Source organism: Pteronotus mesoamericanus, unplaced genomic scaffold (assembly GCF_021234165.1).
Source record: "Pteronotus mesoamericanus isolate MK-2021 breed Mesoamerican mustached bat unplaced genomic scaffold, CSHL_Meso_final contig_78, whole genome shotgun sequence".
Lineage (NCBI taxonomy): Eukaryota > Metazoa > Chordata > Mammalia > Chiroptera > Mormoopidae > Pteronotus > Pteronotus mesoamericanus.
The window spans coordinates 29,511,848-29,538,412 of record NW_026555258.1 but is presented as its reverse complement, the minus strand read 5'-3'; the positions used below and the strand labels follow the sequence as shown (position 1 = coordinate 29,538,412).

Sequence of the window (26,565 nt, the reverse complement as noted above, 5' to 3'; positions counted from 1 at the left end):
TGCAAGAATGGTACAGAGAACTTCTGTCTTTTACCCAGAGTCTCCAGCTGTGAGTGTTGTCCCACTTATTACTTGCTTTATACATTCATGTATTTCTTTTTGAACCATTTGAGACTATTTGTCAAAGCATCCTGTTCTTTTACTTACAAGTACTTCAGTGTGTATGTCTTAAGAATAAGGGCTTTTTCTTCCATAACCACGGTTCATTTATTAAAAGCAGGAAATGATACTATGCTGTCATCTAGCCCATAGTTCCTATTTGAATTTTGCCTCTTTGGTCTTGTTTAATCTGCAAGTTCCTCAGCTTTTGACTTTCTTAACCTTGATGTTTTGAAGAGTAAAGCTACTTATTTTGAAGTATGTCCCTCAGTTTTGGTTTGGTGTTGCGTTATGATTAGATGCATGATCTGTGTTTTCGGCAGAAATATCAGACATGCTGTGTCCCAGGTGCATCACAGCACAGGCACGTGATGGTTTGTCCTACTGTTGCTGATGTTAACTTTTATTACTTGGCTAAGGTTGTGGTCTTTCCACTGTGAAGCTGCTATTTTCCTTTTTGTAATGAAGTTAATTTGTGGAGCAGTTACTTTGAGACTGTAAATATCCTGTTCCTCATCAAACTTCCACCCTTGAGTTTTAGTCTTGATTGATGATTCCTGTTGAATCAGTTACCAAGATGGTTGCAAAATGGTGACATTTAAATTTTTTTAAAATACACTTATTATTGGCATTCTCTTAAGAGGGGATGCCTTTTATCTCCTGCTAAAATTTTTTGCTCCTTTAGTTACCAGTATGGGCTCATAGATTCTTACTCCATGAACATTGTTACTGTCGTTTATTTTGATGCTCAGATTGAATGACATTTGGACGATCTGAGTTCATTCAAGATAGCGCCTGTATCACCATCCTTTTAAGGGTGGGGCCTTATTTTCTGGCGCAAGCTGTTCCAGCCGTCTTGCACTTTCCCTGCTCTGGCCCTGGAATCACCTCTTTAGCCAAGGAACCCAGACAGGTGAAATGGATGATGGGCCAAAACCAAGGAGTGAAGGATCTTCAGCTGCACTCAGAAGTGGGTTCTGAGCAGAGGTGGCTGTTGTGAGTAGCTCAGACTGCACCAGGAGGTATTGGGAATATTTTAAAAGTTTGTTTTAGTGCATATTAGGAAACACTAGGTCTTCATTTATAATAGTGATATAAATACTTCTTTTTAGTTCAGCAAAGTTAAGTGACCTGGTTAGGATCCTGGAATGGAAATACGACATTAGGTAACAACTAAGGAAGTCTGAGTAAACCATGAACTTTGAATAATAATATGTCAGTACTGGTTCATTAATTTTGACAAATGTACCACACTAATGTGTTAGGGAAACTTTGGGGAGGGTAATATGGGAACTCTACTAACTGCTTTTTCTGTAAATTTAAAACTTCTGAAAAAGTCTATTTTTAGAAAGGATTTAGAGATATTCAGTACTAACTGTCTCCTCTGGTGACATGTGGATATGGGAGAAACTAAGATGCTGAGTAATTGAAGTTGGGGAAAAAAGGATCTGAGGACCCTCTGCAGACTGTTGGTCATCCACACCAGGGAATGTCACTGTTCTTCACAAAGTCCACAGGCCAGGTGGGACCGCAGTTCGGTCTCTGACCAACATGCCAGGAGACCGATCTCCGTTGGGACCTGGAATTGGGGCGGGAACAAGCTGTACAGGCAAGATGGTCCTGGGACCCTGCCTCCGAGGAAGCGGTGGTGCCTGCGGCAGGCAAGCGGTGCCGGGCCTGCATCCGGCTGCCCTGGGGCTCCAGCACACATCCAACCAAGGGAAGTTCCCGCAAAGGGCCTCTTTTAAAATATACAACTTTATTTTAGTTGCTGAGATTTTCATAAGCAGTTGGTTCACAAAAATGTCATTTCTTACAAATAATAAAGGCAGCATTTTGTACAGCGACTCACTTTGGGGCCACCAGAGAAGTGCAAAGGACAGTGTGGGGACGGGAGAGGCCAGCGTTCTTGTGCCCAAAGTCCTCAAGAAGCCAGAGCTCCTGGCTCCCTCCAGCCCCCTCCCACCCGACCTGGGAGAGCAGCACCGGGGGCCTGGCAGACCCAGCCTGGGAAGCCATGGGTGAGGTGTGTGAGGGTGACCCCAACAGGCTGGTGAAGGCCCTGCATGAAAGGTCGAGTGGGAGGGGGACTGTTCAGGCAGACGGGTCCTGCAGCCAGCCCCCCTCCTTAAGCAGTCTGGCGGGGTCTGAGCCCACCTGGAACCTTGACACAGTACAGTTCAGTAAAGCCCTTTGGGAACTTGGGGCACAGAGAGTGAGATGGGGCCCTATGCAGGTGAGCGGGATAGGGAAGGACCTGGATGACTCCAAGGCAGACAGTGCTCAGTACCTGAGGGGGCAGAGACAGGGAAGGGGCGGCTCAGAGGGAGAGCTCTGGAGGTGGCAGTGTCGGAGCTGCACTTGAATGGGCAGAACCTGGACATGTGCAGGTGGTAAGGTGGGCATGCCAGACGGGAGAGCGGGAGCCAAGGCACGGAGTGGACACCACAAGGGTTGGTAAAGGCAGGTGGCTATCCACGAGAGCACGGACACAGGTGAGGGTCCCAGGCACCTGCATCTCCACCAGTGCTGCCCAGGAGGGGCAGCTGGTGGGGGTGTGCCTGTGGGACGCGAACCCTCCTTGTGCGACAGGCACTGAGCTGACGCCCTCCTGAGTTTGGGAACTCCTTGAAGGTAGGGGGGAGTTGCGAGCATCCCTGCACTGCCCAGCCAGGCTCCTGAGCCATGCAAGGAAGCCTTCGCCACATGCCCCTCCTGTTTTTGACATGTCCCTTTCATCCCTAGGTCAGCCTGTTAAGAGGGGCTCCCTGTCCCAAGCCCCTTCCTCCCACACAGCTCCATGTCTAAGTTGAGTACAACTATGTCCTTAAGGAAATCAAATTCAACTCCTCCAGCCTCTGCAGGCAGCTCAGAGGGGGTGGTGTCGTCCCCAGAGGTACTGGGAAGAGGGGATCTAGGAAAGGGGGAGATTCTGGGACAGCTGTCTCCACCTCACCAGAATTACTTCCCTCTCAGGAGTAAATCCCATCCCTGAGAAGAGCCTGGATTTGGTGTGTGTAAAACGCAGTTCCCTATATCTGAAACAGAAAACCCTGACCGAAGCTTCAGTATTGATTTTCCTCTTCATATTCTCTATAAGAGCTTGAGTGACTGGAAACCCACCAATCCCTGTTCCTTTTTCTCCCTGAATAACACTTCCAAGTGCCTTCCTACTGAGGGTTGTGCAGCGGAAGGGTTTTGGAGGTACCTTGTTCTTAGTTCCTCCAAGGCCTTAGGAGCCTGTTTCTCAGGGGCGTGGTGAGAAGGGTGAGGAGCCTTCTCAGGCACTGCTGCTTCCATCCCGAAGGCCTGCCTCCTCAGCTCGGCCGAGCACTCTCAGGGCCTGAGCCTGAGAGTGGGCGTGTGGCTGCTGCTCCCAGAGTCTCGGGACAGTGCGCTCCAGTTGCCCTGCCCAGGGGCTTTCCATCCCTACAGGATGGTGCAGAAGATGCTGCGGTTGCTGTGGTACCCACCTTCCACACGGGCTGTGATCCTCGTCGCCATGGCTGTCACCTTCTGCCCACTATGGGCTGCCGAGGGGCCTCGGAGGGAGTTTTCCAGGTGAGGGCGTGCTGGTGGGTTCACCAGCCGCCATGTATCAGACCTGGAGACGCAAAATGATAATCAATGAACTCTTAGAGTGTACACCACTTATTGAATGCCCTGTGTAATTTCACCTTTGGTTCAAGCTCATTGGATCCAGGTGTTTAAATCTGGGTACTGCCCTGACTGGTGTGGCTCACTGGGTTGGGCATTGTCCCACAAAGCAAAGCGTTGCCAGTTCAATTCCTGGTCGGGGCCCATGCCTTGGCTGCGGGCCAAGTACCCTGTTGGGGACGTGCAAGGGGCAGCCAATGAATATTTCTTTCACACATTGGTGTTTCTCTCCCTCTTTTTCTCCCTCCCTTCTCGGCCATCTAAAAATAAGTAAAAATCTTAAAAAATAAGAAATCTAGGTGTAGGTTTTATCTCCCAGGTTAGTGATGGCCCAAGCAGATGGGAATACGTGATGCTAAGGGGCACAAGTCCTGCATTCTAGCTCTAGCCATGCCTTCAATTCTGTATGTTATTTTGACAAGTTCTCTACAGAAGCCTCAGTCTCCCCCTCCTTATAAGGGTCTGGATAAGATCAGTGGATTTCTTTTTTTCCTCTTTCATTTTCCCTTCTCCCCACCCCGGCTGTATGACCATGAAAATGTATAAAAACTTCATTCACAATCACCCCAAACTAGAAACTACAGCCGATGAATGGATAAATGGTGTGTGGTACACCCATACGAAGGACCGCCACTCAGCAACGAAAAGAAGCAACACCAGATGCAATACCGCGGGTGAAATCTCAGGGGCACAAGGCTGAGTGAAAGAAGCCTGACTCAAAAGACTACATTCTGCATGATTTTTTTTTTAAATGTGACATTCTGGAAAATGCATATCTATAGGGGACAGAAGTTGGTGGGGTTCTAGTCCCTGGAGATCTAGTGGAAATTAGGAAGGGCTGGGGAAAATCAAGTAACTGAAACTTTGCTCAGGGCTTTCTGTCGTCTGAATCACAAGGAACCACCTCTTATATAAAATAACCCCTAAATTGCTAAATCAGCAACAGTATCTCTCACATATATTTATGCTGATAATATTACAACGAGCAGGGCTGTGAAGGTGTGGATAGAGTCAGGGGCTGCCTACCACGGCGTGAGTAAAAAGCCTGGGGAGGTATGTTCGAAGGACTGCGTGCCTTTGAGTTTGGCAGCAGAGAGCGCTCCCGAAAGGGCGTGAGGAAGAGGGCTGGAAAGGAAAACCAGGACCCAACGTGCACAGCAGACAGTGCCGGGCTGACAGGTCTGGGCTGGGGTCTCCACAGGGGAAAGAAGCCGATCCTAGGGAGTCCGCAGCATGCTCTGCTAGGATATTCGAGAAAATACTAGAATTTGTTTATTTTTTATTTTATACTTTATAAGTTATGACTATATAAACATACACATATGAGGAGTAAAAAAATAGTTTTACTGAGAGTGTGTATAATAAAAATAGAGATCGTTACTATAGGAACAGGACATCCATCAAAGGCTTCTGAGCCCGGACATGACATGACCACGGACATGACATGGCCACAGATGAATTAGCAGGATTCATCTGGTAGGAGGCACAGGACAGCCTGCAGGGCGATAGCCTGCAGGAGGGTAGGCTGGATTGGGGAAACCTGAGGGCAGGGACCAGGCAGGAGGCTGCTACGACAGGACAGGGCTATTAATACTGCAGAAATGATAGCAACAATAACGGTAATAATTTTTACAACCAGTAGAGCAAAGCACCAACCAGTCAGAACAGGGTATGTCCGTTAACAACTGAAACAGCTACACTGGTAATAGGGGCCACGGGTCAGAGTGAGAGGCGCTGAGACCTGAACAAGGGTGGTGGCGGTTGGGAAGAGGAGATGCCAGGCACAAGAACACTTAAGAATCAAGAGGATCTCGGAACTGATTGATGTTTGGTGTCAGGAAAAAGGAGGAGGCAAAGGGTTTGCTGCCAGAACAGAGTGGATGGTGATGTCATTGAAATGGGGAAGACGGAAGGACAAAGAGGTTCAGGATAGATGAGTGTGAAGCAGTTATGGTCCACTGAGGTGGAGGTTCTAAAAAAAGTGACAACAGTGGCAGCAGCAGGGAACATTTTTTGTAAAACTTCACATACACTGCTAGGTCACATGATCTTATTTTGCCTTAAATCGGTGCTACAAAGCAGCTATTAACAACTGGATCTTACTAAGGTTCAGAGATGTTGAGTAACTTGCCAAAGGTCACACAGCCACTAACGGGCAGAGCTGGGATTTGAAACTACATACCCCTTATTCTTAAAGCTTTTTTCCTCCCAGGATGTCCTGCGCAGGTCCCCCGCCCAGGCCACACAAAGCCCAAGCATAGACCTTTACTGACCAGAGATGAAAGCTGGCAGAACTGCAGGGAGCAAGGGCATCCGCAACCACTGGGCCTGGCTTCCTCAGTGACCTCACTGTGGTTCTAGAAAACTGGTGTAGGCACTTACTTTTTCTTGAAGACCAAGAACTTATTGTTCTGCATGATGCATTCTCGATTGTTTGAGATCTGCTGAAAGATGGTCTTGTTGGTCTTGCCCTGGAAGATGATGTTCTCCTGTACCAGAGCCCTGGTGCGGCCCCGCACTGCGATGCCATAGGCCCGAAATGAATGGATCCGGTTTTTTATTACCTGGAAGAGGCAGCCAGAGTTTGTCATACCTCAGGGATTCCCAGGCTGGTGCGGGGGCCAGGTGAGTGCATCACAGGTTATGAAACTGAGGGGTAAGAGCTTGCTACGTTGGTAAGCAGTGAGCCATGGGAGCTCAGGGAAGGGATATGGAGGCCAGTTGTGGGAGAACCAGGGAAAGCTTCCTGGAGGAGGTGATGGGTAAGCTGTAGAAGTTTATCAGTTGCAGAGCAAGGGAGGGATGGTCCAGGAAGAAGAAACGATGTGCAAAGGCATGGCAGAGAGGGAGGTGGTGCCAGAGGCCAGGACCACTGCAACCCAGCTGAGGCAACAGCATGCCCCCGGCCTTTCCTCTGCTCTCACAGTGCTCAGAAGCAAAGCCAAGGAATTCTTTACTCCTTGCCTAAGTCATTAATCATGATGCCACAGAGCTGAAAAGAGACTTTGGGATCATAACTTCACGTGGGCAGGGATTGGGTCAGTTTGGTCCAACGCTGAGAGCCTAGCGCCCAGCACAGTGTTTGCATAAACACTGTGGCTCACTGTCCCAATGGGGAGACAAAAAAGGTAGAGGAGCATTTACAAAGCACCGCGGGAAGAGTTCTGTGAGGTAGGAGTGGGCATAAACACCTGAGAGTACAGGAAAGGGGTGCCTCAGCAGCCTGAGGGCGCAGGGAGGGCTTCCTGAAGACAGTGATAGCCAAGCTGCAGGACTGAGCTAGGAAAGAGGAAGAAGCGCATCCTGGGTATATAGAGACTAGTGTGTGCAAAGGTCCCAAGGCAAGACTTCTCTCCTCATTTAGCACCTACTGCATACCAGGTCCTGTGTGAGATAATTCTGTTAGCGTAAGAGAGCTAGAATAGCCCTGACCTTGACCTGGAGACCATAAAGATACCCCAGATGCAGCCCCACCCTGCTTTCCTGCTGGTAACTCTTTATCCTTCAGGGCCCAGACCATATGCCCCCTCCTGTGAGAAGTCCCATCTTTTTGCCTTCCAGGCTACTTTTTGGCAGGAGTCATCACGTCCCTTCCAGTGGCAGCTGCTTCTCAGCAGAGAGGGCATGCGAGCTCTCCCAGGGCTGTGCCCTGCGCTGGCAGCACACGGCACGCTCACACGCACGCATACACACCTTGGTGTCAGACCTGGGAAGCAGCTGCAGCCCGCTGCCCCGGTTGCCAATGATGTCGTTTTCGATGACAACAGTGCTGTCACCCTTGGTGATGATGCCATGGCCTCTGTTGTCATAGATACCATTGCCCCGGAGCTCCACCTTGCACTGGGCCTCGACCTTGACCCCACTCTGGCGGTTGCAGGAGATGCTGTTGTTAGCCACACGGGTGAGCTGGCTGCTCTGGGCCACAGTGATGCCTCTGTCCCCGTTAGCGTGGATCACATTGGTGATGACATGCAGCGCCTCACTGCTCTGCACATAGAGTCCGGAGGCTGCAGGTGGAGGGGGTGGGGAGCAAAGGAAGCACAGGGTGGTCCCAGGGTTAGCCCTGACAAGACCGGTCAGGAAAAGTCTTCCTGGAACTGTGTCCCCAGGAGAGAGGTAGTGACACTCAGAACCAGCCCTTGGGAGTTGCAGCTTCCAAGCTAAACGGCACGCAGAGCAGAAGGGAACCTGAGAACATCAAGAAAATTCTTTTCCTTCTGAACAAGGTCCTCATTAAATACAGCCAGGGAAACGTGATGCACGAGTCCTGTGGCGGGGCCGGTCCTCTGGCCCAGGCGCTCAGACGAGCCTGCGCGCCTCCTGCAATGTCACCGTCCTCCCACCACATGCGCCTCCTGCGACAGGCGCTCACCACCCGCTGCCCGTTCCAGCTCCAGGCAGACATACCTCCTGGAAAGCTGGTTTGTTTTCCTTCCTATGCTGACCTGGAATCTGCCTCCCTACTGTTTGGAGAAATTTTGTTTCTAAGGGAAATTCTGTAATTTCTGAGTAGAAAAATTGACTAAGCTTAGTAGTATGTGTCTAAAATGTGTGAGAAATTTTGGAAAGGAAATGCTTTTTGGAGTTGTGTGTGCTGAGGGATACTGTGTGTTTGTAGGAAAAAAGCACCAAGTCAGGGGGCTTAGAGCTGCCGACTTGGTCGGGCGAGACAGCACGGCAGGTGGGCCTGGGGTGAGGAAGGGGAGGGACTCCCCAGTAGCGACATCCACCCACTGCCAAAGCAAGAGGCAGCAGGATGGCGCTGGGAGGAGAGTGGGGAGGACAGCGATGGGGGTCACGTGGGAGCAGTTTGAGCTGTGAGCCTGTGCGTTCAAATCTCTTGGTGGTACCTGCCTGTTGCCCCTCCTGGCTCGGCTGAGAACAGCAAATATAAATGAAGCATTTGCGAATTGATGCAGCTTTGCCTGTCCCACCATGGGTGGCTACAAAGAGGAAACCCTGAACTGGGAGGGGACAGAATTAATTTTCCAGGTAAGTGGGCTGGGGCCACTGGCTACAGCTCTGCCCGCGCCCCCGCCAGTCCCCGAGGAATGAGCTTGCCAGCGCCTGGTAACCCCTTCTTAACCAGCCCTCCTCCACTAGCCCCCAACAGTGATTCTGATAGTCAGCCCAGCCTGGGAGCTCTGGAGCTAGGTGGACTCCGCAGTAAGCTGGGTCCCCCGCCACCCAATTCAATAAACATATATCTACTATCACTTTTTGGTCAAGTGTAAGATAACAGATTTAAAATACTCTCTTACTTTCTGTACATCTAAGAAAGATCATTGCCAATTAAACCACGACATGCCATCAATTGCAAGACTCATCTCATCAAAGATGTTAAAACATGAAAAATGTGTCTCAGAATTGGTTAAAAATGCGTCTGCCAGGTGTGGATTTGGCACTGCCAGGGCAGGGGGCACCGGCATGAGCGGGACTCAGTTCTTTGCTTCAGACTTGATGGAAGAGCCGCAGAAACAAATACAGTCCTAGGCCCCCTAACGAGTGCCACTGGGGATGGGGGGAGGAAAGGATGCGGGGTGCGTGCTTGGGGGCGCTGAGGTTCCAGTTGTTTGGGCTGTGTGGATGGGACAAAGGGAATGTCTAACAAGAGAAACAGCATGAGCAAAGTCAGGGGTTGGGGGGCAAAGAAGAATGGACTCAAGTTCAGGGAACATGAAGTCTAGGGGCCTGAGGTAGCAGGTAAGTGGCCAAAAGACGTGACTGACGAAGCTGGAAGGCCGGAAGGGCCAGTCTGTGAAGGGCCATGAAGGCAGTGAGAGCGCGGGAGGCTCCAGAGCAGGGGCTGCGGGCGAGGGGACACTCACCTCCATTGTGATTGATGCTGTTGGACTCAACAAGCGCTGTGGTGACGGGCTGGCGCAGCGGGTCGTCGTCCTTCTCCAGCTCGGTCTCCCAGAGGATGGCGTCCCCATCCTCACTGAAGTTCTCCTGGGCCCCGTGGCCTCCGGGGAGCTCCCCAGAGCCATCTTTCTGGCTAAACACTGCCACTCCGTACAGGCCGTTGTAGCTGATGTGGTTGCTGGTGACATGGGGCAGGCTGGATGACATCATCCACACACCGCAGCCCTTATTAGCTGGGACAGTGAAAGGAGCTGGTCACCCACACCGAGCAGCAAGGGTGAGGCAGCCCCCAGTGTCTCCCTAAGAGGGGAGGCAAAAAGGGCACTGGCCCGGGAGACAAAGTCCCTGATTTGCTACAGGTCTTACACAAGTCACCTTATGGCTCTGGCTGCAGGCTCCTCCTTCATACAAGAGGGAAAATAACAGTCAGGACAATCCTTGAACTAGGACCCTTCTGTAGGGTGTAAAAGCGCTCTGAGAAAGGTCAAGGCCACACTTCCAGATCAGAAGCACACAAGCCCATAGTGACAGTGCCAAAGGGGCCTCAGAGGTCACCCACTCCAGCCCCTCCCTGAACAGACGGAGTCGGCCTTAATCTGAATGCCGGTGGTCCTACCCCTTCCTAGCTGTGTGACCTGGAGCAGTTAACGGAACCTCTCTGTGCTTCCGTTTCCTCATCTTTAAAGTAGGGTTAATGTCTGTATCTACCTCAAAAGGCAGGCATGAGGATTAAATGCAAGAATGCAGATACAGGGCCTGGCAGAGCCGGGCCCAAATACACATTAGCAGCTGTTATCATCAGCATCATCATCAAATATACAGTCCAGAAAGGTTACGGCTTTACCCAAAGTCACTGAGTGAGACATAGTTTTTCTTTCTATGATTATCCTATTTCTCCCATCTTATTTTCAGTTCCCTGGGTAAAACAAAAGGATGGGAGAAGTTAGATGCTTGTGTGTCAGAGCCTATGGGGCCCTGTCCTTACACAACACCTAACTCCTGCCTTTTGCTGTTTTAAGTGGGGATAAAGCCCCCTGCTTTGCTGACCCCGCAGAGTGAATCTGATTACGAGGTGATTTACAGGAGGCTCTTGGATCCTGACAGCGGCTGTGCGGCTGTGACCTGAGATCCGTGCTATCATTCAGATGAGGTCTCTGAGGCCCAGGGAAAGGCTGTGACTTTCTCAGGACCCACAAAAGTAAGACCTGGACGGGACTCCAAACCCCTCCCCAGGAACGCACTCCTCACCATAGATGGTGTTTCCTTCTATCAGTCCTTTGCCTTCATCTCCCACGACCACGCCATCTGAATAGCCAAAGCAGATGAGGTTGCTCCTGAGGACGGGGACCCCTCCACGGCGGATGTCCACACCGCCCCACTGATTCTCACGAATGACATTTTCTGTGGAGAAAGGCAAAGAAGAGAGTCAAGACCCAAGGGCCAGCGCTAGTGCTGGCAATGAGGACTTGGTATGCCTACCGAGTAGTGAGGGGTAGTGAGGGGTAGTGAGGGATAAGCCTACTCACTACATGACTGGCCAGGCTCCAGCGTCCCCACCCTACCTGTGATGAGGCCTTTGCCATTTTCATTCACAGCTATGCCGGCTGCACGGCCCTTGAAAATGTGATTCCCGCTAAAATGGAAGGAGAACAGGATAGGTGAGACCAGACCAATGTCATGAGTCAAAGACAACGCCCACTCAAGCTGACTGCCTTCTTTTGTGGGCTTCCCCTCATGGCTCAGCCCACAGAAGCAGAAAGTGCTTCCTGAAGTTCTACAAGTCAGCCATTTAGCAATCATCAGCTATCACTGACCAGAAACTAAACCTGCAGCTATGCCACAGAAGCACAAGGATATCCGAGTCTCTATGGCCTCTCTCGACCGTCATGCACAAAGAGCATTTTAAACTGATGTCATCATGGCGCACAGCTCCCAGGTGAGCCTTGGTCACGTCAGAATTCCAAGGATGCTGTGCTGAGCTTGTTTGGGAGTGACTGTGTCCAACACCTGACTCAGACTCTCTGCCTGTATTGAGCCTACAACCTTCTGTTCACGTCCAACAGCTACTCTTTATTTTCTATTAACTTAATCATATATCCACTGAATGACAGCATAAAATAATGACACGCTTTAAAAGAAGAAAACCAGAGGTTACACAAGGGAGTTTCCAGAATATCAGACCATGTATATGTGAAGCCCCACGAACTGGGTACAGCACAAAAACTAGATGGAGGAAAACACACTCCTGCTCAGAGAAACATACGCAACCCTTGCTGCCATGTAAAGGCCTCATGAACGAGTTCCTCAGAAACAGACAGCTGAGTAAGGGAAGAGACCGGCATTTCTTTCCCGTCTCTGCACCTCGGTTTCCTGCCTGTGAAAAAAAAACCAATCACACCCAGATGTCAGCAGAGCTGGGTTACCCCTGGAGGACACATTTGCTACTTTTACTACTGTGATCGCCTTCCCTCTTCGAAGGGCACCTGCCCCTTCTCTTAAGAGGTGACCCCCCTCCCTACTTGGCACCAGGTAGCTGAAGGATGTAGGTCCAAATGTACATCCGGTCCTTCAGAGTGTGACACAGGGCCTAGCACCCCAGAGAACATCACTGAACAGGAGTGGCTGATAGATTTTCCTATCTCCTAGGGTGAGGTCCAAGTGGTTTACTTCCTTAGGAGAAAAACAGCAAATTAGGTCGATGCTGGGAAAGCCAGATGCCAGGGACATCCACACTGCTCATCGTGGAGTTGAACAAGTTCAAATCACCTGTTAAAAACGTCCCTATTTCCCCCCCACCCCCACCCCGACAGATCTGAAGAGCCTCTTTTGATGTGGTTACAATTCAATTGGCTGATGGTTACTCTGAGTTTCTAGAATTCAGTCAGAGGCAGTGCTGGCCTAGGGCATGCCTCACCCGTATTTCTGAGACCTGTGCCACAGTAGCAAATACATGACCTCTAGAAAGGACCTGCGGCCTCTTGGAGGAACTTGTATGTGTGTATACCTAGGGCGCGTAGAATAAAGATAAATGAAGTGTCAGAAAACTTACTGGGGACAGGTCTTTGTTCCAAGAACCAAGCGTGAGATATTTTCTGCAAATGAGCCAGCCTGAGCCTTGTGCTTCCTTGCAGCCAAGGCAAACAGAAAAACACAATAGACCTATAACTCTTACTGGCAAAAACAAATAAAATAATAATAGTAATTAATAATAATAATAGTGCTGTGGTTTGCCTCATCCAGGCCATTTCTGGGATCTCAAAATTCATTCTGAACCCTCCCCTCCCCTGGATCCCTACCTTTCATTACAAAAAAAAAAAAAAAAATCATAAAGGAAAAAAAGCACAACTTATTCTCTTAAAGAGACAATGTTTTAAAAACTTCAGACACTGATCCAATTATAATATTCCTTGCTCAAAACCTTTGAACAATGTCCCAGCACCCATAAGGTAAAGTCTAAACTTCCTGGCTTGATGTATGGCAGCTATAACAAAGAACCACAAACTCAGAGGCTTAAAACAACACAAATTTATCATCATCTAGTTCCGGAGGTCAGAAGTCCAGAAAGGGTCATCCAGGACTAACACAAGGTGTCAGGAGACCTGTGTTCCTTCAGGAGGCTCTAAGGGGGAATTTATTTGTCTTCCTGGCATCTAGAGGCCACTCACATTTCCTGACCTGTGGCTTCATCACTCCGACGTCTGCTTCTGTTGTCACATCCCCTGCCCTCTGACTGTGACCCTCCTGCCTCCCTCTTCCGAGGAAGCTTCACACTGGGCCCACCGGGATAATCCAGGGTAATCTCCCCATCCCAATTGAAAGATGAAGTCTTTAACTTAATCATATCTGCAAAGTCTCTTTTGCCATGTAAGGTTCAAAGGCTCAGGTCATGGAGGGCCATTAGTCTACTAGGTTGGCCAAAAAGTTCTTCGGTGTTAAAGTAAAAATAAAGGGCACACTTCTCATTTTCACCAATGACTTTATTGGATAATGTATTCGTTGTTTTGTTCCACTACCTTCTGCCATCTTGAGGCAACTTCATAATTCCATCTCCCCAAAACTTTTTATCTTTTTGAACAAAGAACTGTTCCAGGTTCCTTTTGCAGTCTTCCAGGGAATTGAAATTTTTTCCATTCAGAGAATTTTATAAAGACCAAAATAAATGAACTCTAAAGATGAAATGTCTGTTGAGTATGACAGATGAATCAGAACTTCCCAGCCAAGCTGTAACAGTTTTTGCCTGGTTATCAACAAAATATGCAGTTTTGTATTATCCTGATGGGAGATTTTGTGTTCTCTGTTAACTAATTCCGGACACTTTTCAACAAGTGCTGCTTTCTGTTGGTCTAATTGGGAGCAGAACTTGTCGGAATTAATCCCTTGGTTTGTGGAAGGAGCTCATAATAGAGGAATCCCTTCAAATTCCACCATATACACATCACCTTCTTTGGATGAAGACTGGCCTTTGGTGTGGTTGGTGGTGGAGCACTTTGCCTGCCCCATGATCTTTTCATCGCCTGTCACAATTTGTTTTTAAACAAGAACGTTTTCGTTGTGTTTAAGCAGAGAATCTCATGTGGAAATACTGTCATGAAGGGTTTTTTTTGTTGTTTATCTTCTGTGGAACTTAAACATCAAAGTAATGAACATAACCAAGCTGGTGCAAATGATTTTCAATGCTTGATTTGGATGTTTTGAGTATGTTGGCTATGTCCTGCATCATATATCGTTGAGACATTGGTCTCAATGTCTCAGTTTGATCACTGTCAACTTCAACTGGTCTATACGACCATGGAGCATTGTCCAGCAAGAAACCTCCAGCACAAAACTTGGCAAAACACTTTTGACCAGTCCCGGCACCTTCTCCATACCTTGCACAAATCTTTTTTTGTCTTTCATTTGTATTTTTACCTTTCTTGAAATAATAAAGCATAATATGCTGAAAATGTGTATTTTCTTCCATCTTCACTATGAAAACGGGTACATAAAAATTCACCAATTTTGTTTTTTTAAACACACACTAATGTGACAGCTGTCATATACAATCTAACAAAATTGTTTCAAATGAAGTTAAAGACAACTAAGCTCTACTAGGGCCATCTTACGGAAAAAAACAAACATTTTGGTGACACCTGCCACACAGGGCATTCAACGCCCTCCGTGCTCTAGCATCCACCTGCCTCTGTGGGCAGATCTACTCAGTCCCTGAGGCATCTCGTGCCCATATACACCACTCCTTCTTTTTTACCATTTTCCCAAGACATACTCTGAATTCCACTGCCTCCGGGCCCACAGTGCTTTTTCCCTGGCCATGAAGTCCTATTGATCCTTTAAGCACAACTCAAATGTCAGCTCCCCATGTCCCTGTCCCTGACTGGTGCAGGCGAAATCAGGGCTGGGCTCCTTTGGCACCTGCACGAAGACCTGTTAAAGTGCTCGTTTCAGTGAGCCTTCCTTGCCGGTTCTTTGTGTGTGTGTGTCTATCTCCAGCATGAGATGGTAAACTCCACAGAACAGGAGCTGTTCTCACATACTTTGTATATCACTGACCCCTTACAAAGAGTATATACTTAAGTACATGTTATGTAAATAACATGCATACATACAAACACATACTCTTAAGGCAACCATGCACAAGATGGAAAAAGAGCTCTATGACTGCTGTTTTTAGAACATGCTGCCTATATCAGTAAAAAAAAAAAAAAAAAAAATGCCTCAAGGACTGGTCAAATATTATGGGATATCAAAACAATGGAGTGTTCTGAAACTTGCCGAAGTGCTTAAATATGAAGGTCATGCAACAATATGAAACGTACAGATGGAACAATGCATGGGAGAAAACTCCGCAGAATGTATTTGTTGCACATTAATGCCAGCCACCTTCCTAAAGCACAGGCATCACTGTGCGAGTCCTGTCAAACCCTTTAGTGAGTCTCCAGTATCTAGAGAGAGAAAACTCCACCCTCCTAAGCTCGGTCTATGTAAACAAGGCCATCCGCACCTGGCCCAAGGCTTGGTTTCCATCATCCGCTCCCACCACGCTGCATGGCAGATATGGATGCCAAGGGGATACAAAAGATCAGGCTGCAGCGACCATAGCACCCAAGATTTTCTGGGACAGTCCCAACTTAAAATATTTTTTTAACTCTTTAAAGATTTGATTTATTTATTTACTTTTTTATTTATAGGGAGGGGGGAAGGGAGGAGAGAAACATTGATTGGTTGTCTCTCATGACCTGGCCCACAAGCCAGGCATATGCACTGACTGGGAACTGAACCATCAAACTTCCGGTTTGCAGTCCGGTGCTCAATCCACTAAGCTGTACCAGCCAGGGCCTGATTTAAAATATTTTATACTAATGCCACACCTTGTGTCAGGCCTTCTCTCAAGCCACAGTGGACTGATTGCAAACCCCTGAATCTGCTGTTCTTTATTTCGCTGCCTTTGCCCCAGGTTGTTCCTTTATTAGGAATGTCCACCCCCATCTCCAAGACAGTTCAAGTTCCATCCATATTTCAAAGTCCAACTCCAATGCCACCTTTTAAATGAAGCCTTCCCATACCTCCCGTCCCCGAGAGCTGTGCCATATATATACCAGTCACGCATTAGTTGCTATGGCACAAATAGCCCGATCGTTCCCTGCCTCTCTTGATACCACTTAGATAGCATTTATCACAGCCTGCCCCATAAGACTGTGGGGAGGGCAGAGCCCTGGTCCCGGAAGTGCCACCGTCCCTCCCACCTACAGTCCCCAGCATGGACGATCTCGGCATGCTTGCGTGCTGAGGCCAGATGTAGCCTCCGGATCCTGACACAGGCAGCCCAGGTGGCCTCTATCAACTGACTGGAGTTGAAATCTCTTCTGGGCACGTATGTCTTCTGGACTAGACTAAGCTCCTAGGAATCAGAGTCTGTCCCTTGTTTTACCTTTGTTATCATTATAAGTGCTCAGTAATATCTGCTGAATAGAATGGCTACATAGTTTACTGGAAGGGAGCACAGGAACACAAAAGTGGTTGTGCAATTGTAGGATTATGGGTGGAGTTTTTTCTTTGCTTGTGTCTGCACAGCTGTTTTAGCAAACAAAACTGTTTTCAAATGGAGGAAAGGCAGGGAGTAGGGAAATAGATGAGAGAGGAAAGAAGGGACCAAGGGTGAGCAGGACGGTCTGGGTAGAGCAGCGCATACCTCACGATTGGATTTCCGTGGTACAAGATATAAATGCCAGCCTCCTTATTTGAAAAGATTTGATTGTTCCTGATGATGCCTTTCCCATTGCCAAGGACGACAATGCCAGAGCGAAGGCCGTGGTGGATCTGGTTACACTGTAAGGGAACATAAGACACCACACAACACAGATCAGACATGCCAGAAGGAGCAGAATGCTCAACTACTGCCCCACAGCAGAGTCAGGATGAATACCATGGAGAAAGCAGCGTCCTTGGGGTTCCCTGGCACTCAACGAAATGCACAGACCCCGCTGCCCCCCTGCACAGATGCGGACGTGGAAACCTAGCAAGGAGAACCTGAGGGCAGGAGTCTTCACTGCCCCGCCTCTCGGGATGCAGTGATGCTGACCCTTACTGCCAAGGGCACTGGCTCTTCACTGGCAAGGCAGGCTACTGGAAATTTCTGAGCCTCCAAAGAGTCCCCCAAACACACAATCATCTGGGCATGCCATACAGCCAGGATCAGGAGAGCCTACCTTTCAGGGAAGGGCAGCACCCCAGTACGCTGGGATGTTGGCCAAGTGCGGCCCCCTGGGGGCCACACACAAGGAAGTGTGAGCCATCTGGCTTCTAGTGCTGATGTCTTAGTCAGGGGAAGGCTATGGGAAGGTATGGCTTTGGGGAACTTAGCTGTCCCATAGGGCATGAGGTCACAGGTATCTGAGCTACAAAGAACCTTAGACATATTCATTCTAACATTGTACAAAAGGGGAACAGGCCCAAGGTCGTGTTTGTGGCACAGCCAAATTTAAAACCTAGTTTTTTGTTTCCTAGTCAGTCAGGTGATTTTGTGCAGTGACAAAATTTTTAGATTATACTAAATATAATAAAATTATTTCATGCTGATTGTTTACAGCCTCAAATACAATCCCATACTTAAAGCGCAAAGTTAGCTACTTCTCTTCCAAACAGATTTCACAGAACATTCTAGTTTGCCTTATAGTATTCCACGCCGCAAACTCTCCTATTCTTACTCATTTCCCAGATTTTCTCCTGACAGATATGGCTGACCCACTAGGGCCATCACAGCCTAACAGATGTCCCTTGCAGGGCCGAAAAGCTTTGAGAGGGAGGTGTATGCAATGATATTTCCATCTATATCCATTTGCAAAGCCAGGACTGGTATGCAACACCCTCTTCCCACATCCACCTGCTAACTGGCCTGCCCCACTCTGTCCCTTGAAAAGCAAACTCATCTCTCTGGCAACAGTGGTAATAATTTCCGAAGCCATGGCCATGCATCAAACACCAGCTGCATGGCAAAAACAGTGGGAGGGAGAGGCTGAAAGGGACACTGGGTAGGCCTGTCTTTTTAAATATAGTTAGGACTTTGTATTTTTAACAGCATTCTAGATATAATGGGTCAAGAATATCAACCTTGAGTTAGACTGCTCGGAATCAAATCCCAGCTCCACCACTAGCGGTGTGATTTGGGCAAAATCCTTACTTGCCCTCTTTGTGTCTCATCTGTAAAATTATAATAATTCTACCCCCCAGGGTTGTATAAGGGCTAAACCATAATTAAATAAATATAAAGTTCTTAGAACATATAGTTCTGGCATAAGTACCACACACAAGGGTGGAGATTATTTTTCCAGGTCCATAAAAAGTCCATCACATTTCTGTTTCTCGGAAACCCGTCTCTCGGGGAAGGTCAGGGCGGAAAAGGGGCTGGCTCCTCGTGTCACAGGTCTCGTATGCTAGGATTTTAAGTGGCTTTCACATGGTTGTAAAAATCAACTCACACTATCCATGAAACAAATAATCCTCAGAACCAAATAACCTTTTTGCAGTAGAGAATGAACTAACTGGGTGTTTTATTTCTGATCCACGTGTCTTTTAGGGCAGAGATCATTATCTTTAGTTCTTACCAAAGTCAAAGCCAACCAGAACCTACCAGGGCCCTGTGAAATCTCCCTGTGACCGGTCCTCTTTCCTAGTGACAAGGAAACTGCAGGAAAAAGGGCAGGACCCCCTGGCAAACAGAAAGCATTATAAACCAAAGGTGGTAACATTGATTTAAATATCCTCAGAAAGGTTTCTGAGAAGCAAGAGCCACCCTGAAAAGGGCGTGAAGATGGCAGTTAGTACCAGGATGAGTGGGTTGGACTTCTTCCGGATGTCCACGCCAGCCTCCGCATTGTGGTAAATGTTGTTGCCTGCGATCAAGCCTCCACCCTCCAAGCGAAGAAAGATGCCTGATGCCCTGCAGCGGTGAATGTCGTTCCTGAGCATGACAATCTAGGCAGAGAAGAGAGAGACATGTGTTTTCCTGTCACAAAGGTGGTTTTTTAAAAAAATCACGTGGGGAACAGCTGAGTCTTTTCCGTGGTGTCTGCTCTGTGCTGTCCAACCCGCTGGCGAGAGGAGTGCTCAGTGTCACCACGGCCGCCCTCCGGGAGCAAAGCCGTCTCCCTGCCCCTCCTGGCTTTGCCTTCTTCCCCAGCCTCACACCAGGTCTTGAGTAAAACCTGGAAGTAGTGTGAGTTCAGAAGCTGGGAGTAGCTGCACTATTCACCTCTCCATGGACCTCACTACCAGCTGACCGAGAAAGACTGGGGACAGAACAAAAGGTGGGGACAGCCGCCCTCAAGGCGGAGGCTTGGGGGGGAAGTACAATAGCCACTGTGGGAAAAGCATTAAGCTCCTTCTGGATTTTTCTCTCATAACTTTCCCATAGAACAAGCCTGTCACTCTCCAAGAAGGGAACAGAAAAAAAAGAAACCCTTTTACCCCTGGAAGTGGTGGGAGAAGACCATCTTGAGCCCAGATTATTAGAGCCCCCTAGTGCTGGGGAGAGGCAGGACCACTGAAAAGGGCCTTCCCACGAACACAACAGCTACCTAAGACTAACAGTGAACCTGGACATGAGAGAAGCCACGCAGAGCCACCGTGACAGCAGTCCGCTGCTGGAGGACCAAGCGCATGGACAGAGACCCTCTCCACGGGGCAGGAGCAAAGGGAAAACCTAAGGAGGGGAAAGCCTACTGGCCAACCAGCCCAAGGTAATGCTACAGGAACGTGAGGCCTGCGGTACATACACTGAGAGGTATCAAAGCCACAAAAAAGTCCCCACCAGCCCCATTCCTGAGGAGATCAACCAGAACCCTGGCCCCCTGGTGGCCTCGCCACACTGAAATACAATTTACCTCAGTCTGTACTGTCCCATATGAGATACCTGACTTTCAACTAAAGGTACAAGATACACGAAGAAGAAAAAAAAAAAATTCACGTAGTGGTATTTTTCTTCTTGGAGCCCCAAGCAACTGAGCTCCTTCTGCTACCCTTTACCCTCCTGGGGATGTTCTAGAGGCAGAAGGCCTGCTGCCCTTGGGCCACTGGATCGAGGCCTTGCTCCGGGGCACAGGGACCAGCTGAGGGAGCCCCGCACTCCCGCCCACGGCTCCTGGCTTATATTCATGCCACTTAGCATAGAATTGTAGTGATAAGACCCCATGGATTTTTTTCTTTTAGTTGAAAACCTTGAATATCAGTATTTCAGTTCCTTTCTAGAGACTCACTGGCAGCACAATTCCTGCCTAAATTTGCCAGGACCACAGTTCAAGAGGGCAACAACTAAGGCCGTATAATGGTGTAAAATGGGAAAAATAATTTCTGCCCTCTCCAAATCAGATGATGGACATAAGGCTAGTGTGTATTATCAGGTTATGAAAAAGGCAATTAAAAAAAAAAAGTAAGATAGCCCCACCAAAGCCTTCCTGCATATAGCCACAGGAGGCTTCTCATCAATCAAAAACCGTCACCCTGGTGACTCAGTGCTGCCGCCTGGCTCTGTGGAGTAAGCCCTATGACAGCACCTTGCTGTTGTGTATACACCGCACTGCATAGGTCAGGTTCCGGAAGATGTTTCCTTCCATCTTGGCTCGGCCGTAGGAGCAAACGAAGACGCCTCCCTTCCCATCCCGGAAGAGGCACTTGCGGATGAGGCAGCCCTGCACGGAGCTGGCCAGTGCCATGGCCTCCTTGTCCTTCTGCAGCTCCTGCTGCAGTGAGTTCAGCACTAGGCAGCTGGGCAGCTGAATGGATGCTCCTGGCAGAGGTGGTCCCAGAAAGGAGCCCCCCAGCACAGGGCGCGGGCCCTGCACTTGGTAAGACAGCCTGTACGTGAGCTGGTCCTCGTCCTCCTCCTCACCACTGGGGCTCAGAGCTCCATCGCTGCTGTCTGGGGTCTGGGCCACCCTTTCCCCATCACTGCCCACCTCTGCATCCTGTGAGCCAGCCTTGGAGCCTGGCTTTGGGGAGCTAGAGGCTGGGTTGGTGGGGCTCTGGCTGCCCTCAATAACAATGTCACAGGTCCTTGGGCTCCAGGCCTGGTCCCTGCTCTCCAGGTCCAGGGACATTAAAGAGTCAGCGTTCTCTGTGGGGAGCACGCTGGGAGAGGACTTCACGAGCCCCAGCAGATACTTGTAGGCCCAGTTCTTGTCTGCAGACGGGTGGCCCTCAACAGTCACGGAGTTGTTTTCGCTGCCTACAAATTCGCAGTTTTCCAGGACACACAGAGGCACATTGTGCAGGAAGACATGGGTGTTTTTGAAGGTGCAAAACTTCACTTGGCAGGTGCCTGGGCCATGGACCTGGATGTGCCCATTTTCAAAGTTGCAGTTGTCAAACTGGACATGACCTGATGTTGTCTGGGGAATGAAAAAGAGAGTGAAGAAAGCAGGGATAAGATCTGTTTAGCTAGGCAGTACTCTAACTGCTCTTTAAGGAGGGTGGAGTGTGGAGAGCCCTTTGTCCTGCTGACCGTGTCCCCCTCCCCACTAGGGCATGTGTTTGCCAGCTGGCCCCAAGAGGAACCCGGGAGCTGCTCTGCATCAGGGGGAAGATAATCTAGAGTTGCCTGCCCTTCCCACCTTCCACTCCCAAAGAGATGGGGACGAGAGTGGAAATGGCTAATGGCAGAAAAGTTCATTCTGTAGCAAGGCCCTTCCTAAAAACCTCAGATCTCAAGTAAATTCCCCTAATACTCAGGAAGCACCTAGCGAGAATAAAACTTTGCAGGGGAGAAAATAGGGAAGGGGAAGAAACGGAAGGATCAGGGGAGACGTTGAATGCCACAGAATCAACACATGTTAACATGGGGGGCGAAGCAGGAGAGTCACTCTAGGGACGATGAGAAATGACTGGGAGAGCTCTGAATTTTTACAAACCTAGGAAGCACCTGGGATGTGAGCCCAACTTTACTGAGACCTGTAAGGGCGAGGGAGTCCCAGCCCTAAACCTGGGTTCTATGGAGAATGTGTCAAATCACGTGGTGTTTCTCTAGGTCTCACCTTTTCAAGCACTTTCCTTTGCACCTGCTCTAGCCCTGCAGACGTGTGCCCTCCCTGAGCCCACTGGCCTGCAGCACACACACCACAGAGCACCAGCTTGGTGTCCCAACTCAGGACCCAGCCAGGCAGGCTGGGGGCTGACAGAGGACAGGCGGGCCAGGAGGTGCTGAGCCCTGCCTGGGTTCCGGCAGGCGGCAGAGAGGCCCAGCCACAGGTGCCGGGAAGGAGTCCAGTCTGTGTGGCAACTGGTGTGTGTCGGACACAGCACGAGACAGCAGGCCCTGAAGAGGGGAACGAGCATGTTGCCACGGCTGGGCCGCGTTGAGCTGTGGTCAAGTGCACAGGCTCTGAGTCTGGCTGCTTGGGACCGCTCCCAGCTCTGCTTCTTTCAAGGGTGTTACCTCGGACAGATGACTTCACCTCTCTAAGCCTCAGTTTCTCTGTCTGCAACATGGGGCTTACTAATTAACAAAGCACAAGGCACAGAGCCAGGCACAAAGTTAGTTAGTATCATCAAAGTTAGCTAGGGTCAGGTATGCAAAGAGCAGAGAGTGCTCTGGGGCGGGGTGGGGAAGTGCTAAAACCCCAGAGCACAACCCTCCTGAGCCGTTTAGCTCTCTGGGTCTATCAGAGAAGCCCAGCTGCTCTAATTTCTGCAAAAGAACTGTTTCTGCATTTTACGTGAAATTCCATCAGGTGGATCTGAACTATAAATGAGGGAGCGTTTCATGATCTCACAGAGTAATCCAGTCATGTCCACTCCTGGAACAATTCTCATATTCTCTAGCACTGACCTCGAGAGCTTGTCCCAGGGTTTAATTCCCTACTTAACCTCTCGGTTCTTCCCTATGCCTAACCTAATTTTTTCTTGCTGTAATAAGTCTGTTTTGTCTTACTTGTCCTCTCTGTAGAGACACACCAGCTAATGGAGATGCAGAGCTGCTGCTAAGGTTCTCATCAGAAGTCACTGAAGATTGTTGTGAATTCCCTCTGGCCTTTGCACTTTTCAGGCAAGGTCACCCTAGCCCCGAGCTCCACTTCTAGTGAAAAGACAATCGTGAACTGAGCACTAATACATGCCAAGCACCAAGCTGGGTGGTGGGCGGGGCTACAAAGAAGTCTAAGGCCAGGCCCCATCCCTTGAGGATCCACAGCTACACTTCTGAGAGGGAAGGAGAGGCTAAAACGAACATATCACTCTAAGAATAAATGTATCGAACGTCTACAGACCAGCACAGAAGGAGCTCATCAGTCCTTCTGAAACAGTCTAGGACTAAAAAGCGGGGAATTCAGCACGCTATAATTTCAAAAGTGCTTAGAATCAGAAGGCCTGGAGTTGAGGTCTAACCTCACTAATTATTCACTTGAGAAACTGCCTTAGCATCTCTGAGCTTCAGTGCCCCTCGTATGCAAACAGGGATCCCACATCTACCCTGGGGATTAAATGAGGCCACAGATGCAAAGTCACCTGGATTATGAATATGGACTCTGGACCCTATCTCTGTCCCTTACTAAATCTGAGAGCTGGGTGTGTCAAGTTAATCTTGATGAGCGTCTGCCTGCTCATCTATAAACCAGATGACACAACCCATTTTAATAATGGCTGTACCACATATGACCAGCACACAGTAAGTGCATCACAAATGATTGTTGGTATGATGATCATTACATACCTGACATACAATTTAGTTGTTATTGTAGTAAAGTGGCAATATAATTTTTATTGACTAGGTACATAATCCAGGTATTACAATTAGTTTTTAAGGCAATGAAACTGCCTTGGACTGCTCTGCCAGGAGCTACCAGCGCCTCAATATGTGATTTGCTTTGAATGCAGCTTCTGCTCTGTGTTCCCAGAAGAAATGTGTTGGGACTGATAATTCCTGGCCCCTCTCTCCAGTCACTCCTGGTAAAAACCTCATCTTCCTTGACCCTCCCCAGGGTGGGGCTGATGCACCAGCGCTGCTGCCTCCCCTCCCTGGCTCCCTCTCTGCTGCCATCACGTGTTCTCTGCTTTCTGTCACCACGTGGCTCGCTCCAGGAACCTGGGTTTCCTTCCTAGTTGCTCCACCTATGGCTCCTGTTGACCTAGTTTAGAAGGGAAGAAGTACAAAGCAATTTTGGCCTCAAGTTCAAGGCTCATTTTTTAATACAGCTTTGCCAGGAATAAAGTAGAATGTTAATCCCTACTGATCCCTGTGCCGATTTCTCAGCTCGTGCAGAACTCAGAGGAGTGTGTTAGAGCAATAGTGATTAAACTCTCAATTCCACCAAAAAAAAGGGGGTTACAAACCCACTGCAAAGAGCCCACGGCTCGGGGTTGGGGCTGGGGCGGCCGTCCGTCTGATGTGGGCACCCACCTTAAACATGAAGGGTGAGAACCAGGCCGGCATGAAGACGAGGTTGCACAGGCGTGTGGTTGAGCAGTGCTGATCAATGCTGGCTAGCAGGGCCACTTCGCCCAACTTCCCGTGGCCTACAATCTCCACAGGCACCTTCAGGATGATCTCACCTTGCTCTTCGTACACACCCGGGAACAGCACAATTCGGTCGTATAGGCTGGCCATGGCCAAGGCACTGCCCAGGCTGTCAAACTCATGGCCCGGCCCGACACTCAGGGTACGGCGTTCCCTCCTCCGGCGAAAGAGAGAAAAGCAGACGGAGGACTCCAAGTCCAGGGCATTCTTGGTCCACGTCTTGGAGGCGAGGTAATGCTGCTTGAAGGCCTCCCTCCAAGACTCAGGCTCCACGTCAGGTTGGTTGGGCCAGTTGGGGTGGCGGCACTCGGTGCAGCCCAGACACAGCTGCCGCCAGCGGGTGCTGTCCAGACTGAGGATCAGTTCGTACCAGGCCCTGCACACCAGGCTGCAGCGGCCCAGGTCCGGGAGGTGCAGGTAGGCCAAGATCATGCGCCACAGCTCCAGGGGGAGCCCGCCAGCCTCCATGGTCACCTGGGAGAGAAACACAGAATAAAAGAGGCTTTTGTTGACCCTGCTTATGGTCCCCTTCTAAAAATACCTGCTGCCTTCTGCTGACCCTAGGGGTGAGCAAGTGAATAAGGCCCAGCCAACCTCAGGACCCCATGCCCTCCATCGGAATACTTCTCTGGGACTTTCTACCTGGAGTTGGCAGGGAAGACTCTCTTTTCTCTTTGGTCAGACACTATATGGGGAGGACGCTGGAACTGCTGGCAACCACATTCCCCACCTTGAAGAGAAGGCCTTATGGTACCAGAGCCAAGCAGAAGTGAGGAGAGATGAAAGATAAAAATTGAAAAAGGGAAAGAAAAAAAGTGAGCGCATGTGGATGTGTCCTGGTGGGATTCCAGGTTCCCACAGATGCCCTAGAATCTTCCCTTCTTCCTTCAGTTCTGTGAGGTGCCTCGCTGGCCTTCTAATAAAGGCCCTTTGTGCTTGAGCTGGTTTGATCTGGGTTTCCGTGACTGGTAACTAAGAGTCTGGACTAATACCACGGGAACGCGCCTTTGGCTCTTATGGCCCCCAGACTCTGCATTCCCTCGACTCCCAGGGAAGGGACCTCGATCTCTTCACACCGGTAGGAATGAGGACTGAGGCAGCGAGTGTCCATGTGTCTCTCTCTCCTTGTAACCAGATCAAATAACTACCATTGTTTCCCCACGGGAGGCGGCCTCAGGAAAGACCGCTGCTGGGTCAGAGGCCGTGGGCTGTGGCCCTGGCCCTCCCACTGGTGATATATTGATGTAACCCTAGTGCCCTAAACATCTACAGGGCTGGCTGCCCAACCATCGGCCTCCTTGCTTTTTTCTGGAAAATATCCTTCTTTCCTCCCGCAGTTCACACCCCATGGTTACAGAGGCAGGGCCCCCACAGCCATGTGTGTGCAACAACCTACCCCGGCCCCTTGGCTGCAGCCGACTGGACTCTGGGTGGCTCCAACTGGGCCACTGAGACCTGAGGGGAACATGAGTTGTGATCCTAGAACCAGGTTGACCTCCTTCCTGAATAGAGGTTGGTTAATGAATCACTTCTTTCCTAACTATACACTCAGGAGTAGCTGCTGGTGAACATTCTCTTGATGGGTTTTCACAAGAAGCTGGTCTAAAATGAGAGAAGAATGAATCCAACGCAGAAAAGAACAGAGAAAGGGTGGAAACGGGCATCCCAGTTTCTCTGCAGCACTCCCGATCTTGGCTCCAGGCTGTTCTCAAAGCTCAGCTTTATCCCTGCCTTTTGAATTCCATCAGCTATCTCTATACTCTTATAATAAATTCTCCTTTTTGCTCAAGCTGGCTTCGTTGAATTTCTGTCATATATACCTGCTTAAAGCCCTCTTATTTGTTAGTGCCAGTTCCTCCACCTGAAAACAAGGGGATTGTGTCAGAGCAACTTCCAAGTCTGAAACCCTATAAAGCCTATAAACAACTAGAAACGAAAACTTACAG

At 49.3% G+C, this 26,565-nt stretch overlaps 1 protein-coding gene across 1 annotated transcript; it reads right to left on the bottom strand.

The window, feature by feature from the left end:
- Positions 1-3,503: 3,503 nt before the first annotated feature.
- Positions 3,504-25,087, bottom strand: FBXO10 (F-box protein 10). Its single transcript, XM_054584970.1, has 10 exons — positions 24,503-25,087; positions 20,667-21,500; positions 18,940-19,089; positions 16,808-16,944; positions 11,184-11,254; positions 10,870-11,022; positions 9,585-9,854; positions 7,450-7,763; positions 6,139-6,320; positions 3,504-3,703 (listed from the first exon to the last, which is right to left on the bottom strand). The coding sequence occupies exons 1-10, from the start codon at positions 25,085-25,087 to the stop codon at positions 3,529-3,531; spliced, it is 2,871 nt and encodes a 956-aa protein (XP_054440945.1). The 3' UTR covers positions 3,504-3,528.
- Between the last annotated feature and the right edge of the window lie 1,478 nt (positions 25,088-26,565).

Coding starts and splice junctions, on each gene's coding strand:
- FBXO10 (XM_054584970.1), bottom strand. CDS start 25,087: ATGGAGGCTGGCGGGCTCCCCCTGGAGCTGTGGCGCATGATCTTGGCC. Junction 19,090..20,666: donor GGTGTATACACAACAGCAAG/GTGCTGTCATAG, acceptor TTCTCTGCCTAG/ATTGTCATGCTCAGGAACGA. Junction 11,023..11,183: donor TGGCAAAGGCCTCATCACAG/GTAGGGTGGGGA, acceptor CTTTCTCCACAG/AAAATGTCATTCGTGAGAAT.